The following is a 17316-nucleotide window of genomic DNA, read 5'->3' on the forward strand; positions in this document are numbered from 1 at the left end:
GTGAAGGTCATCACCCCAAAGGGGTCGCGACCACAGGTTGAGACGCTGGCTGAGGATCCCCTATCTAATTCTCCCATTTCAAAGGGATCTCATTCCAATACTGTGCATAGACGTCCAATAATAATTACTGCCTTAATGAGACCTTGCAACCCCTAATCCTAAATCCTTAGAAGTTTACAAGTGTAAATCCAGGACCCCCTGGAGTCTGTATGGCCACACGCCCCCTTAAAAAAGGCTGCACATCTATAATGACATTATATTACTTTTTGTTTTTAATGAAGCCTTGGGGAGAGTTCTCCCCGTGTGTTTTTGTTTTAATGGGGAAAAAAGGATGGGGGGATCAAAGCTGGTGAGATGCCCTATGAGGAAACCAGCCCTGGGATATTTGTCGACAGCTGGCAGGCGGCACAGGCTAGCGGAGGGATGAAGGGGGCCCTCTGTTTTGTACGAACACGATGCCCCCCAGAAATTATCTGAAAGCCAGAGACGCCTTTTTTCTTTTCTTTTCTTTAAATCCTTACCCAAGGATATTTTTCCGTTGATTTTCAGAGAGAGTAGAATATAGAGGGAAAGATGAGAGAAATAGTGATGTGAGAGAAACACCCCTGCACGTGCCCTGACCAGGGCCGGGACCAGGGAGGAGCCTGCAACCAAGGTACATGCCCTTGACTGGAATCGAACCCGGAACACTTCGGTCAACAAGCCGACGCTCTATCCACTGAGCCAAACTGGCTCGGGCCAGAGATGCTTTTTTATGTCGTGCATGAGCTCCACAATTCACCCATCCTCCCTCCCACAGCCCGGGATTGGGGGCCTCAAAAGAGGCGGCCTTTTGATACGAAGATGACATAGGGCAGCACCTTTCCGGGGGACGGCGAGATCGGATCCCACACACAGCGCACGGGGTGAGCGTCCTCTGGGGGCCCTCAGCCTGACCCCCGGGTCTTGGCTCCCAGGAAGAAGTAAGTGGCTGACTTCGGGCTGTCTACACTGCTCATCTCCGGGCCAGTCCCCAGCCGCACCCTGACCCCAGGCCACCCCGTGAGCTCACACCGAAGCGAGAAATTCTCCCAGAATCTACGGACACATTTCCCCCTGCTCCTGCCACTGCTGCTCCGGACTCAGTGGGTGACCCAGGGCGCCGTGAGCCACCGAGACACCGAAACTCAGCCCCCACAGCCTACCATTTGGGCACAAGCAATGCAAACAGCGGAGTTTCAAAGCCCACCAGAGTGCTTCTGAGCTGTTTCTTACTCGGCACGTTAGACATTCATGAATAAGCTTACCTCCATGAAATGATAATAATAGCAACTATTTCAAAAATGGCCCAGAGTTCATTTTGAGAAAGTGAGTTGAAAACGCCTGCCCTTCCAGTGAAACCCAAGTTTCACTAAACCGAGCTTAGGTTTCATCGTCTGTAAAACAGCAAACCCCACAGCTCTCTGGTCCCAAGAATAAAACTCAAACTTCAGAGCATTCAGGGGCCTCCAGGCCCACTGCCAACCACGTGTCCGCCCTGAGCCCACTCCCCCTCCCATCTCATCCTGCTCAGGCAGGTGCCCTTGCCTGCAATGTCTGTCCTCCCCTTCCCCCATTCCCCCCTAGCCAATCTTTCCTCCTCCCCCAGGGCCCAGTGCAACATCACCTCTCCCAGGAAGTCCTCCTCGCCACCCCACTCTCATTCAATCACCCCCTCCCCCTCCCTTAGCAATCTGTCTCTCTGGGTAGCCCCCGATCACGTTTGGCCCATAAGACAGTTCATCACAGGTGCTTCTGTCCACCCGGCAGAATGGATGTTCCCTGGGCCGGTCTTTACACGCCAACATTTGTGTGAGAACCATTTTAAACCTAATTTAAGCCATTTCCTGAACCCCTCTGAGTTTCACTGCCTCGTGGCTGGCGATTGATTAACCAGAAGGCTTTGAAGATATCTACCTTAGGGGCCTGAAATACTTTAGCTAGACCCGTAGGACTCCACGGCTAATCTCTCTGATTGAACACCTAAGTCCTGAGAGAGTCAACAGTCTTCCCAAAGGATGTAGCTTAAAGCCAGGAATGAAAAGCTGCCCTTAAATAAAGGGGTAGAGAGTGGGGGAGGGGGGGAAGGCAAGCATAAAACTGCAATCCAATGCATACAAAGTTCTCTAGTACTTCAGAGCTACAGTACCCAATATGGTGGCTAGCCATTAGCCAGAGGTGGCTACTGAGCACGCGTCTGCACTGAGGTGTGTTATATACAATAAACACTGGACTTCGGAGGACTCAGTACAAAACAATGTAAAATATCTCAATAATTTTTTGAATGCCGATTGCCTATGGAAATGGAAACATTTTAGACATTAATTTCACCTGTTTCACTGTGGCTACCAGGAAACATACTAGTAGTTGCACATGTAGCTGACAGAACGTTCCCATTGGACAGGGCTGGCCCGGGAGAGTCTTGCTGCAGACCCTCCCTCCGAGCTGAGTGAGTAGGTCCCTTCCTGGGACACCCCCCCCCGCAGTCACTCTCGGGGGACAGCACAGAAGCACCACATCCTGCCAGTTGTTTGGTTTTGGGCTGCGTCTACATCTAGCCGTGGTGTTAGATTTGTGATGATTTGTCCTGTGCGCTCTCACACGGCAGCTCACTCACTGTAGCATCAAACGGAAAATCAAACCGGCGAGGACTGTGGCTGAGAATTCCCTAAGGGCCATCCCAGTACACGGGGCCTTCTGCTTGGCCGCCAATCACCAGCAGTGCAGTTGTTCATTCAACAAATAGTCACTGAGTGACTACTGCTGTGGTCTGAACGTGTGCGTCCCCACCCAAATTCATACGTTGGGAACATAGTCAGTAATATTGTAATAACTATGCGTGGTGTCAGATGGGAACTAGTGGGGTGCTCACTTCATAAGGTATATAAATGGCTAATCACTATGTTCTATACCTGAAACTAATATAATAATGTATGTCAACTGTAATTGGAAAAAAATGTTTGATTTTTAAATAAATAAATAAAAAGTACAGTGAAATTTTCCAAGCAATTAATAATAAAAGTGTAATATGCTAATTAGACCGGACAGCCGGACAACCTTCCGGACATCCTTTCAGACGAAGCCGGGGCTGCGAGGGCTGAGGCAAGCTGCCGTGGCTGCGAGGGCCAAGCCCCTTGCACGAATTTCATGCATCGGGCCTCTAGTCCTACTATAAAATAAAATTTATCACTACTAACTATTTAAAAAATAAGAAAACCTGATGTCTAAGGCAATAATATTAAGAGGTGGGGTCTTTGGGTCATGAGGGTGGGGCCCTCGGGAATGGGATTAGTGACCTTAATAAGAGAGACTCCAGAGATACAACAAAACTGTGTCCCAGAAGAGAGCTCTCACTAACTGTGCCGGTAGTCTGATCTCAGACTTCCAGCCTCCAGAACTGTGAGGAATAAACTCCTGTCGTTCATAAGCCACCTCGCCTGTGGTTTCGCTGCAGCAGCCCCCAAAAGGCAACTGCTGTGTACCAGGCTCTACTCCCGATGTTGGGATACTGCGGTAAGCAGGTCATGGCCTGCCTGTAATGAGCCAGAATGCCAGAGAGAATAATAATGGAAGTGTGCACACACCAAGTCCCACGGGACGCCGAGGAGGACACCCATCCCCTCCGTCTGTCTAAGAGGGGTGAAGGTTTCACGCAGATGTAACATCTGATCTTAAGGCACATCCAAGTCGAAGAGAAGAATGAGTGTCACTGAACACAGAGGACAGCACTGGCCTCTGGGATGAGCTCACCCAGGATAGAGTGTAGGGTAAGGAGAGAAGGGGCTATCACTGAATGGCCCACTTAGAGTCTGCGGCGAGGTTGAGGCTCTGGTGAAATAATTGCCTCTTGACCTAATTAGCTGAGCCCAAGAACATGCACAAGGGGTATACTGGTCCGGTATAGTGTAGTCTTTGTGTCCGTCAGGCCCGAGCCAGGATCCTGTTCCAGCTTTCCAGTTCTGGGAGCTTAGGCAAGCTCCTTAACCTCTCTAGCCTCGGTGTCCTCATCTGTGCAATGGGACTGGTAAATGCTCACCTGACAAGGTTGTAATGAAGATTAAATGTTATGATTCAAGGACGGCATACTACCTGACACGGTAATTCCCAGGAAATGAGCACTGTCGTTAGTGTTATTTTTAGTGACGCATCACAAAAATATTGTACCTAAGCGAGGGTTTCCTATTGATATTCTGCACTGGATTGTTCTTACTGAGGGGAGGGAGGGCTGTCCTGTGCACTGTGGGATGTTTAGCAGCATCCGGGGCCTCTGCCCACTAGATGCCAATGGGACTGCCCTCCCCAGGTGTCTCCAGACCCTGCCGAATGCCCCCTGCAGGTAGGGAGAGAAGGGAGCAAAATGGTTCCCAATTGAGAACCACTGTTATAAACCAATAATGAGTTGAGGCAGAAAGTTCACTGGAGGGTCGAGTGCCTAAAAAGAAAGAGACTTTTTCAACTTGTAAAAAACCCTAAGCACTGACAGACCCCTCACCCTCGGTTAAGTATCAAGTTCAGCAGGCCCTGGCTCTGAGGGGCGAGGGGCAGAGCAGGGAAGAGCGTCGACTATGCCCACAGCCTCAGGTTGAAGAACCCTGGGCCTCACCCACATCAGCATCACAGCCTTCGAACTCGGTTTCAGTACCTGCTCTGATGACAATGGGCAGAAATGGGCCTCTGCCATCCCCCAGAGCAGCAACTGTGAACAGGTATGCCTCAAGAATGTTTAAAACATGCAATACATACCTGCCTATTTAGGCAGGGGCACTGACCTCTTTCCCCTTATGTTGTCAAATAAGATGACAACAGCCAACACAACAATGGCCGTCCAGTGTGAATGAATCTAAATTATACCGTTTTTTCCTTTGTCTGATCAGCAAAAAAATATAACACCTTTTTTGGTGTGCCACAGGATTTCAGTGATGAGTTTATGTGTGCCACGAGATGAGGAAGGTTGGAAATCCCTGCGCCAGAGGAAGCTGCGCCAAGAGTAGGGGCCCTACCTGGTTTGGCTCAGTGGCTAGAGCGTCGGCCTGCAGAATGAAGGGTCCTGGTTCGATTCCGGCCAAGGGCACGTGCCTCAGTTGCAGGCTCGATCCCCAGTAGGGGGCGTGCAGGAGGCTACTGATCAATGATTCTCTCTCATCATTGATGTTTCTATCTCTCTCTCTCTCTCCCTTCCTCTCTGAAATCAATAAAAATATTTTTTTAAAAGAGTGGGCGTGACTAGCCCCTGGGCAAGAGGACTTTATGGGTAGAGTCCCCCTCCGCATACAACAGGCCCGAACGTGCTGGCCTGTGCCATGAGCCACCCTAAGCCTCGCACCACCGCTCCTGTAAGGCCGGCTGTTACACGGCTATTTCGCCCCCCCACCCCCCCCACCCATAACGAACTTTTCCTCCTCCTCGGAGCTCAGCCTCGGAAACGGCATTGATGGGCGCCCCATGTTGTTTTCTTTTTCAAGTGTCACTTTTTCAAGCTAATGGGAACCTGAGGGGTAATTACGTGTATAATTGGGGGCGGAGGAGCTATGGCCTTTGCATTCGGCATGAAACCACAAGGCTGACTTTTCACCAAATGAACTCTGCTTTTGCAAAACGCTGCACGAGGCAGAGCGCAGCCCAGGCCTGGGCCGGGAGGCGCGCCAGCTCAGCAGAGGGTGGTACGCTCAGAAAGAAGACATTCACAGGAGTCCAGAAGCGACTCCTAGTAACCCTTACCGCGTGGGGCACACACATGAGAAGGATAAGCCCTTGCCGGGTTTCCAATAGGATAAAATACAACAGCACTTTGCAAACATGAAGATTAAAATCTGAGAAGGAGGCTCCACGGTGCGTTTGTTGTAAGAACAGTACGTGTGCTGTTTCTGCACCTCTTTTCAATGCGTTTTCGCACCGATTTTCTCATTTTTCTCCTGCAGTCCTCACCACCACGTCAGAGAGGTAATGTTACCACCGTCACCTGGCAAATGCAGGGGCCAAATCTCTGAGTCTGTGACTTTCACTCAGCCAATCAATTATTAAGACCCTACACTGTGCCAGGCACTTGGCCGAGTGATGGGGTGTAAGCAGGGGCCGTGCCAGATGCTGCTGGAGCGTGGAGTCGGAAGGTTATTTCTCAGGGAGGAACATGTTGGCGCTTGGGCGGATGATTCCTGGACGGGCAGAAAGATCCCACCCTTTGCAGGATATCTAGCATCCGGGGTCCTGCCCACTGAACTGATGCCTTCAATCCTTGAGGGGGTCAAGAGCATCCCCACACATTCCCCAGTGTGGGGGTGGGGTAACCCCCAATGGACAGCCCCCCCAGACATCCAGAGCAACAGGCCTTCAGTCAAATCCATGGCTTAATTCCAGTTCCATCCATTCCTCTCCCGTGGGGCTTCAGACAAGTGACATTTTCTATGCCTCAGTGGCTCCCGTGTAAAACGGTGGTAAGAACAGTGTGTGCGTTATAAGATGCCCGTGAGGAATAATATACACTAAACACCTGACCCATGCCAACCTTCAGGAAGCAATACCTGTATTATTTCACCAGCTCATCCCCTACACAGCCTCATCCCCTGGATCTTTAAAGCCACCGCCACAGGGAGCCTCCCTCACCACCCTGTTTAAAAATGCCGCCCTCGCCGCTTGCATCGCACAGCCTTCTTCTTGCTTTACTTTTTCTCCGAAGCACCTGTCACCATCCGGCATCTCTGTCTGTTAAACATGCATTTGTTTACTGTGTCTCCCCAGGTGCATGTACCATGCGGACACAGATGTTTGTCTCTTTTGGTCCCCGCTGTGTCTTTAGCACCTACAACACAGCCTACCTCGTGGGAAGCATTCACCGGAAATATCTTGAGCGATGTTGAATGGACATGGGGGGCAGAAAGCGGGTCTCTGGACTGCAGATTCTGGGCTCTTCTCACTATGGCGAGTGGCCACGTATACGATGGTATTAAAGGTAAAATGCGTCAACCATTAAGAAGGGCGAAGTGGCACATTACAACCTGCCTTAGAGGGGCCTTTGTGCTGTCCTTCTCCGGGATTCTTTGAAGCGAACAGCATCTAGCAGAAGCCCAGCCACCCGCCTATTTCTCTCGAGTGCCTTAGTGGTGTGTTTTTTTCTTTCCCAGGGCTTTTAAGATCATCACTCAAGCCAGAGCTTGATAAGGACTTAAACACTTATATTACCGGGTCTCCTTATCTCTATCCACAGGCACCTGAGTTAGAACTGAACTCGGTCCTCCCCATACTATTTATCTAAAGCCAACTCGGACTCCCCAGTGCTAGGACTAGCCCCGGTGAACACCGGACTTTTGTTCACAGTTGACCATGATGGGTCTGACAATCACCAATTCCATTCACAAGTCCAGACCTGGGGTTCCAAAGTCCAGTGGACATGCTCCCCGCCACCAAGGCGCCTAGGAAGAAGACACCAGGCCTTCCATTGTACTTATTGTAAAAAAAAACCACGAACTCATATTAAAAACAGGAAGTCAGCCCAGCCAGTATGTGGCTCAGTGGTTGAGCGTTGACCTATGCTCACGTTTCAATTCCTCCCTGGGTTGCGAGCTCAGTCCCCAGTGGGGGTTGTGCAGGAGGCAGCTGATCAATGATTCTCTCTCATCATTGACGTTTCTATCTCTCTCTCCCTCTCCCTTTCTCTCTGAAATCAATAAACATATATTTTTTAAAAAGGAAGTAATGTTGCCCTAGCTGGTTTGGCACAGCAGATAGAGCGTCGACCTGTGGACTGAAGGGTCCCAGGTTCGATTCCGGTCAAGGGCATGTGCCCGGGTTGCAGGCTCGATCCCCAGTTGGGGACATGCAGGAGGCAGCTGATCAATGATTCATTCTCTCTCTCTCTCTCTCTCTCTCTCTCTCTCTCTCATTGATGTTTCTATCTCTCTCTCCCTCTCCCTTCCTCTCTGAAATCAATAAAAATATTTTTTTAAAAAAAGGAATTAATGTTAAATACGAATGGATACAAACACCCCCACCTAACCCACCATATCAAGTTGCCAGCCATTTATGAAACTTTTGAAAAAGGAGCTGGAAAGCCACACTTACGGGGACTCTGGTGGCCGCCTCAATAATCCCACTGCTCTGAGCACATTTCAATGGCTCACCATTTACCACTGAATCATACATAGGCTTACAGGCTATATTATCTACTTCCACCTAAAGTAATCCTCACAAAACGGAACGGGGATTTACGGAGATCCCAGCCAGGAAGCCACGGTTGGGAGATAATGCTCACACGCACACAAGAATTGCGAGGTAAGAAGGCCGATAGCATCAGAGCTGACACGGAGTCAGCCAACAGAACTACCCAGACGAGAATAAATGTGTGGATTTACAATCACTTACTGTTAGAAAGTTAGAAATACAGTACCCTTATCCTAGACACTCAGTTACTGGTAGCAATACGCACAGATGATCTAGAAACAAAGTATGCTGAGGATGCCGGCTCGAATGTGTTTCACCAACAGCGTGTGGTGAGCACTGCAGATGTTTCATCACCCACCCACCCCCTCCTGTACGGTAAGGCCTTCCCATACCGCAGAGGTTGGTCACGTAAAAGCCGTATTTCCCAGGCTGCCTGGAAGCCAGGTTTTTGGATGTGAATATGGTTCCCCCCAAACAGAAGCACTCACTCAAGATTCAGAAAGCATGAGTGAGAGGCCAGCTCCCTGCCTCTGGGGTTGTTTGCTGCTGGCAAAGTTAGTGATGGGGACATAAGGGTTTTCGGCTACAGCCTAACAAGGTCCCTCTCCTATTTTCTGGGTATCGACAGGCAGCTGCAGTGGGTAAATGTCCCAGTTCTGAAATCAGGATTCCTGAGGTGTCATCAATTTGCTCTTGAACTGGGACGTTCCAGGGGACAGTCTTGGGGGTAGCAGAACCCCTGGTGGCCAGCTTTGAGCAGCCATGCCAATACATGTGTTTCTAGATTATTACATATACTGCGATTAACTGCGACTCATTCCTGAAGGCCCAGCGAGACCCCTGGGCCTCCAGACCCTCCCACCAATTCTATAAGCACCAGAGTCTCTGCATGAAATGCTTTCCTGCTTTAAATGCCTAGACTGCTTCCCAGTTTCTGCCCTGAGTCCTGACTGACTCCAAGCAGAGCAGGAGCACAGAGGTCTGTGGGGCAGAGTGGGACCAACCACACAAGCAGCAGTTTGGATGTGAGAGGCCAGCCTGGCTCTGTGCATATCGGTGAGGTGGGGACAGGAGCGAAGAGGTGTCTGAGAACCACTGACACTCAGGATGGACCACTTACACGACTGTGGTGCCATCTATAATAATAAAAGCATAATATGCTAATTAGACCGGACGTCCTTCCGGACAACCTTCCGGACAAAGCCAGGGCTGTGAGGGAAGCCTGGGGCCCGGTGCCTGCCGGCAGCTGGAGAGAAGGTCAGGGGAAGGAAGGCCTACTCTTGCACGAATTGCATGCATCGGGCCTCTAGTAAGATTATAATGGAGCTGAAAAATTCCTACAGCCCAGTGACATGACAGTATGTAACACTGTAGCGCCATGCCTTACACCCGTCTGTATATAAAAGTATAACACATGCAATGATGTACGATACATAATACTTGATATTAAACCACTATGTTACTGGTTTATATATTTATTGTACTATACTTTTTTATTATTATTATTCTAGAGTGTGCTCTTTCTACTTACAAAACAAAAAAGTTTTGCTATAAAACAGCATGCCGTGTTACACCAGCAGCAGCTTCACATATCTCGTTTTTACTGTGTCTCTGGATTGCATCATTTTCTTGCTTGCTTTAATTTCGTGTTGTTTTATAAATTCAGTGTGGCCTGAAATCTGTGCACTATGAAGTCTGCAGTAGTGCACAAGAATGCCTTAGGCCCTTCACATTCACTCCTCACTCACTCACTGACTCGGCCGGAGCAACTGCCAGTCCTACAAGCTCCATTCATGGTAGGTGCCCTGTACAGGGGCCATTTTTCTCTTTAATAACCTTATTTTTTCTGCACCTTTCCTATGTTTACATACGTTTGGACACACAAATACTTACCATCATGTTGCAGTTGCCCACAGTATTCAGTACAGAAACAGGTGTACAGGCTTGTAGCCTAGGAGCAATACACTAGACCAGTGGTCGGCAAACTCATTAGTCAACAGAGCCAAATATCAACAGCACTTCTTCAAAAGAGACTCGCCCAGGCCGAAAACCGACTTCTGCGCATGGGCCACGAAGTTTCAATCTCACTGTACACGCGCGCCCGCACGTGGTATTTTGTGGAAGAGCCACACTCAAGGGGCCAAAGAGCCGCATGTGGCTCGCGAGCCGCAGTTTGCCGACCACTGCACTAGACCGAGCATGTCAAACTTGCAGCTGCATACGGCCCACAAGAAATATTTTTGCGGCCCAGCTGATATAACGGTGTGAGCACGTATTTACAATTATGAAAGGAAATAAGTCTCCTGTCAGATCCAGAATTACTGACATTCACCTTGGGTCAGTTTTGAGAGTAATCACTGCGAACAAGATTCCCCCCAAAGTAGGAAAGGTAGTAGCAGAGAAGAAATGCCAAGTGTCAGGAAGAAAAATTCATTTTATCATTACTCTTGTGCTTTTTTTTTTATACTATACTTTTCGAAATAAACCTACGTTTCTATGAAAATTGAAGCTTTTGGTTTTTTGTGGCCCGCGTAAACTTAAACCTTGCTTATTTGGCCCGTGTTAGCCTTGAGTTTGACATGCTTGGGCTAGACCAGACAGCCTGGGGTAGAGCAGGCTATCCCACCTGGGTTTGTGTAAGTGCACTCTGTGAGGTTCCACAGGATGAAATCGCCTGAAGACACATTTCTCAGCGCATTTCTCAGAACATATTCATCCTATGGGCTCAGCAGCGCAGCACGTGACTGTATTTACTCTCTAAATGCCTCTTAAACGCCTCTGGGCCCAGCTCAGAGGCAGAACCTACCCCCTGCTGAATAGGAAAGGAAAAAGCACAAGTAAACCAACAACCACAACACATTTCTAAAGGGCAAGGAGAGAGAGCTCAGCGGCAACGGCGGGAAAGCATCTAAAATCCACCCTGGCGATCCTTTCCCAAAGGCCTCAAGTTAAAGAACTTCCCCTCCCTTCCCAGTCTCTTACCAGCCTCATCAGCTCCTCAGAGAGACACTAACTGCAGGCTCTCCGGCTCTGAAAACAGGTGCGGATTCCCCCATGGGGCTGGGCAGAAAAGCCTTACTAGTGGCCTGGCCTGCGGAGGGCACAGGTGGGGCAAAGTGGTTAGGAAGCAGGGGGCTGTGGCCTACCGGGTCCTTCCGGGTCGGAGCCTGGGGTCTGGCGGGAGTGCCTTTCCCGGCCTTCCCACAATTATGGGAAGCGGGTCAGGACTCACACAGGTGCTGCTCTGCGTTCCCTGAAAGAGAAACACCTGCCTACCAGGACAGCCGTGCTGAGACGCCATCAGTAACACGGCCAAGTCTCACGAGCACGAACCTGAGAAAACGAGTGTCTTCCAGTAATTCACGGGTTCGGAAGCGGGGGAACCCCACACCAGGACCCAGGTCTTCCGCTCCCAAATCAGCAGTCCATTCCATCTCCATATTTTTACTGGGTGCCTACGTAAGTCAGGGCGACTTCCGATGGTTTTTGGTGATGAATACCATTTCCCAGCTCAAGCTCAGTGGAACAAGTTCTCAAGGCTCTTCTGATTTGCACATGACTACTTTACAGCGGGGGCAGAGGGGTGGTCTAAGTGGGGCGGGGTTGGCGGAGGGGAGATGGGATTTACATGGCGACCACTTGATGAAGTGGTCAGCTCAAAAGGACAAGCAGCTGTCCTGGCCGGTTTGGCTCAGTGGATAGAGCGATGGCCTGCAGACTGAAGGGTCCCGGTTTCGATTCCGGTCAAGGGCACATGCCTGGGTTTCGTTGGGGCTGAATCCCCAGTGTGGGGTGTGCAAGAAGCAGGTGATCAATGATTCTCACCATCGATGTTTTTATCTCTCTCTTCCTCTTTGATATCAATAAAAACATATATTTGCAAAAAAAAAAAAAAAGTGCAAGCAGCTTCCAGCTCTGTCCCATGCCCCTTCTGCCAGTGTTCTAACCCCGCCAGAGCTTCCCATTCCAAACTCAGCAAGGCCAAGCCCAAGGCCAAGGCCCACACAGTCTCTTTCCAGCTCGTAACCTGTGGCTGCTCCCTCCCTCAGTGCTGCGGGCCATGCATGTTCCCACCTCAGGGACCCAGAGGGTGCTGCTCCCTGCCTGGGACATTCTTCCTGGGACGGACACCTGGCCGCTTCTTCGCCTCCTTCAGGTCTCCAATGTCACCTGATCAGTGTCGTTCCCTAATCATCTCGATGGAATTGCAATCCCTGCCTCTCACCAGCCTCACCCATTTTCTCTGCTTTGTTTCTCTCTCTTCACACATCTGACAGGCCATACATTTTTATTTCTGCATTTGTTTCGAGTCTGGCTTCCCCACTAGAATGTAAGTTCCTTGAGGACAGAAATGAAAGTGTGTGTTTTATCCCCAGTGCCTAGAACGAATCTGGCACCAAGCAGAAGAGAGAGACGGAGAGAGCAACTCTGCTCTCAAGTTTTGATGAGTCCTATTTGATCTAAGATGCGTCAAATTACCAATTCCAAGAATTTTTGATGGACAGATCAGATTATCCAATAATCTCATCAGAAGACCTGCCTCTTGTTTCCCCTGTGATAAAGGTGAGGTCTCAAAAATTCAACTGGGGAAAAACTACAAAGAGAAAATGAGTCAACATAACAACTTCCCGTTCATTCTCAGAATCTGAACTTACAAGCTGCCGCCTAGGACTTTCAAGGGAGCCCTTTTTTTCACTTACCCTCCCCAGATTAAGAGGTTTGTCCTTTTGCTGGATTTAAGAAGGGAAAGGGTGGTGCCTTTAATTTCCTGTTTCTAAATGGCTGTGCTAATAGAGCTGGTACTAAACAAAACGACTTTTCAACCAGATAAACATAAACAGAAGCCGCCTCTGCTGAGGATGGCTTCCCTGGCCCTGTGCCCCCAAGAAATCCCCCAACCACCCTTTCTCTGGGGCCTGAGCACCACTTTCATCTCGGGAGGCAATGAAAGAGGAGTCCTCAGCAATGGCTAGAGCTGTCTCAGGAAACTGCCCTAGTGCATCTGTCTTATCTGAATGCAGCTGTGAACACGCCCCATGGAGGCGCAAACACTTAAACTGCCAAGGGGCCACCCCACACTGGAAATGGCTCATCCGTCAGCTAATTTAACGCTGTTTCAGGATTCATAACCGTCTCCTATTTAGACCTTTTCAAAGGAAGTCGCAGATAGAGAACATAAGTACAGCCCCTGCAACTCCAAGACTCATCTCGTGAATGAGATTTTTAAATTTAAAATTAAAAAGCAAAAGAAAAAGAATATTAGACTGATATCTTGCAAAGGAGGTGGGGGGAGGGTAGAGGTATGTGCAAGTCTATAAATTGAAAAGGCTGTGGTTAAATTTTCGGTCTTTAAACTTAATAGTCACCCTAATGGTGTATTTGAATCAAACGGGGTACAAAATGCATGATGTGATCGCAACTATTTTTTAAATATAATATATACATATATATTCCAAAATATATAGAAAAAAGTACCAGTTGCCCTTGGGTGCTGGAATAAGGAAGGATTGTTTCTCTTCTGTACTTCCTACGTTTTCTAAAATGAGCACATATTGTTTATAAGTAGATTAAAGTTGCAATGCAAAAGTGTTTGAAATCTCATCAAGCGAAACTACAAAGGGGTAACTCAAGAAGTCTTTAAGTAAAGAGTACAGCCTTTCTTTCAATACATTCAACCAAAGCAATCCCAGGCGACAGTGAAAGTAAACATGTTGCAAAAGGGAAAAAAAATTGCAATGAGAGGAAGGGAACAAGGCTAAGGCTTTCTCCTCTGCAGGCTGCTATGAACAGGGGCCTTCACACAAAGGCACAGACCTTGGGAGGAACACAAAAGGAAGGTGCACGGAGCTGGGCGCTGGGCACGCAGGCAGCCTGGGGGCCCTCAGCTCTGCCTGACACCACGCAGCTCCCTTAGAGACCAGAAAGGCAGGGATGCGTCCACAGCGGATAGAGCCAGACTTACGGACCAGGCGTGCTTGGCAAGGCTTGACACGCATCCCTGAACACCGGAGAAGCCGGTCTTCTAGAGTTTGGCCACTTCATGCATTCATCCAGCACGTGTTTTATTGAGAACCTACTATGTGTTGGGCACTGTGCAAACCATCGGGATTCGAACGTGGCCTGAAACCTGGGCCCTGCCCTAAAAGACATTCTTAAGAAAGACCGTTGACTCCGAGCATCAAAGATCTAGGGAAAACTGCCCTACTGACTGACAAGGACCACTTCTGCTGACCCCTCCAACCAAATGAAAGCTCAAGCACTCAAGTGTACAAATTACTCAAGTTTATGAAAGACAATGGCACCCAGATCAAATTCAGAGTAAGAGGCACCCCCCACCACCATCACTGAGCTGTCTCCTTTTCTTCTTTCTCTCCCACCTCATACGCTCCAGGCATTCTCCAGCCGCCAATGAATCCATGTCACTTGGAATACAATTTTTCTATCTCAGATACAGGTACTCAGAACTCCTGCCAGAGGGCTCCAAATTTTTAGCAACACAATCTGTGCCACGCTGTGCCTTCTGCCTCTTGCAGGGTGATCCGGAGAGACTAAAACGGAAGCGCCAGGGGAAAGGATCGGTTATCATTGCCCTAAGTCCTTCAGGGGAGCGACGATCAGCTGACTTTCAAAGAAAATCAAAGCGGTAGGTCAAAGCCTTCGCATCCGCTGTCATCAACAGAGCAGTTTTTTTAAAAAATGGAGAAGAAAGAAAATGTTTCCTATGGATTTCAAAGCCTATATTTATGTCCCATATAACAATAAATCATGGACACGGAGTTTTTGTAGAACCAAATGTAATTCACAATAAGGAAGACTCTTTAGTCGAGCTCTCCACAGTTCTTTTCTACATTCCATAGGATGTACTGAAAGTAGTATCTGCTCTATGGACTGGGGCAGAAAATATCAGGACAGCACACTCACATAGATGAGAATAATAAACAAATGCCATTTCTTAGGAGGAAATGGAACCAGGAAGGGAAGCAAAGGCTGAGAGCCGAGGGGCAAGGACAGAGGATCTTGACCCGGAGAGCCTTAGAAAGCATCCTCCCGCTGGTCCCATAGGCCCAGACTGACAAGGGCTGATGCCACTTTCCAGTTGGGTTCTGATTCTTTAACTAGAGCTGGAATTCTTAGCCAAGAGTTGGAATTCTTAGCCAAGTGCCCATTCCAAGTTGGTATCTCTGGTATCTCTTCCTGGTATCTCTGGCTAGAAAGTTACTTCCCAATTCTCACACAGGAAAAGAAAAAAGCCCAGGCTGTGTTGGAAACCATGGGTGATATTAGTAGTTTTATTACTGTTTCACTGGACAGCTAATAGGTACAGAGAAGTTAAAGGGCATTCTTGCTCGAGGCTGGCATTTCTCCCTGTTCCAGGCATTTCGGCAGAGAATTACCTGGCACCTCAGTCCAGGCAAAACTTTATGCGGCCTAAACACATCTCCAGAGTCTAGAGCGAAGCATTCGGTCCTTTGTTTAAAGTGTTTGAGCCTCAGGTCTGTGCACGCCGCCCAGTCCTCCAGCCCTCGGGGTGGAGCCTGTCCTGGCCGCCAGGATGCCACTGTCTGTCTGGTCCTGCCCCTGCAACCACGGCCGGACCGCGGGCGATGCAAGCGAGGTCCATTTTTAAATTCCCTTAGAAGTTTCACAGCCACGGGTTTGGGTGAGGTGACAAACCCTGCTGTCGTTTGCTGACAGGAAACTAAAAATACCCAACGGCCAACAAAAGCCATCTTTGACAAGGCTGGCTCAGATGTCCTGAGGTGGCAAGGGATGGTGTCAGACCATGTCCCTGGCAGCGTGGCCGCCTTAACAACTGCTCCTCCAGGGGGACCCAGGGCCATTCTGTCCCCACGCTGTCAAGGAACCTTGCAGTCCGTAGCCTACCTATCTGATGGAAAGAACAGCTTTATTCCTCTGCCATCGACCCCAACGCAGGCTGGGTGAATCCAGGGCTGCTGAAAGTGTTAGATGCACACAGAATGGAGAAGACCGAGGCAAAAAGAAAAAAAGAAATCCAGTTTCCCTGGAAGGAAACGTGTTTCCAGCTCCCTCCTCCTTAAAATTATAAAAGCAAATTACTGCTGCGACTATGCTGAGAAAGACAACCCACAGGCGTAAAAAACGGATTTCAGAGTCAGTGCTGGGGGGGTGGGGGGGGGGGCCCTTGGTGGGGCGGGGAGACCAGTTACCCCGGAAGCCTGCCCTCCAAAACTGCGGTGGCCAAGGCGTGACCCAGGAGCGCCGGGTTCCCGGGTGCAGGGTGGGGATTGGGGCGCGCGAGGCTGGGACAGGGGGCAGGGAGCAGAGGGCAGGAGGCAGGGGGCAGGGGACAGGGCAGCTGGATCAGGCCCAACGGAACCAGCCGCAAGGTCAATGCGGATCCGGACCCCGGGGCAAACAGCCAGCGCCAGGCCTCTTCCCCCTCCTGGCGGAGGGGCAGCGCCGGGCACCCACCCTCTCCCCACACCTGCTCGGCGCGGCGCCCAGCCCCGGACACGTGGAGCCCGGCCCCGGGCTCCAGGGCTCGCGGCAGGGGCTCTCTACCTCGCCCGAGCCCGCACCCTTCGCCCCTGGCACCCCCACCGGGAAGGGGCAGCGTGCCGGGGCGTAGCGCGGCCGGCTCCCGGCGCCTCTTTCATCCTCCGACTTCGGCCGGAATGGGGAGGAAGTTTCGCTTTCTTCAAAACCGACCCCCGCTCCCCAGCAGCTTTCCACAGCCTCTACCTTTCCCAGCTACCTCGCAGACGGACAGACAGGAGACACAAAGAAAAAAAACTACCGCCCCTCCTGGTCCCATCCTCCAGCCCGGAGCCGGGAGGAAGCCGAGGAGGGAGCACATCTTCCCTCCGCCTTCCCATCCCGACGCGGTGACCCCGGCCGAACCGGGCAGCGAGGGGCCCCGAGGTGGCCGAGGGAGCGGAGGTAAGGGTGGAAGAGGCAGAGAAGCCAGGCGGAGCGGCCGAGCGAGAGCGCGAGAGAGAAGAAAATATCCAACAAAACCCCCCTAACGCGCCCCCTACCTGGGTGCAACATACTTTGGAAATAGAAGATGACCAGGATAAAGGATCCCAAGCAAGTGGCCAGCACCATCCGGCAAATTCTATTCATCCTCATCACTTCCAGCAGCGCCGGCTTCATGGCTTT

The 17316-nt window shown here is 50.2% G+C and overlaps 1 protein-coding gene across 2 annotated transcripts in view; it reads right to left on the reverse strand.

The window, feature by feature from the left end:
* CHST11 (carbohydrate sulfotransferase 11) overlaps positions 1-17310 on the reverse strand; it is a 218949-nt gene extending 201639 nt beyond the window's left edge. Inside the window, exon 1 of one of the 2 annotated variants that reach the window (XM_006084054.2) lies at positions 17208-17310. In XM_006084054.2, the coding sequence (XP_006084116.1) occupies positions 17208-17310 (103 nt within the window). Of the gene's footprint in view, positions 1-17192 lie in introns of both variants that reach the window. The other variant, XM_006084053.2, reaches the window with a different exon arrangement.
* Between the last annotated feature and the right edge of the window lie 6 nt (positions 17311-17316).

The sequence above is a fragment of the Myotis lucifugus genome, unplaced genomic scaffold (assembly GCF_000147115.1).
Source record: "Myotis lucifugus unplaced genomic scaffold, Myoluc2.0 scaffold_10, whole genome shotgun sequence".
Lineage (NCBI taxonomy): Eukaryota > Metazoa > Chordata > Mammalia > Chiroptera > Vespertilionidae > Myotis > Myotis lucifugus.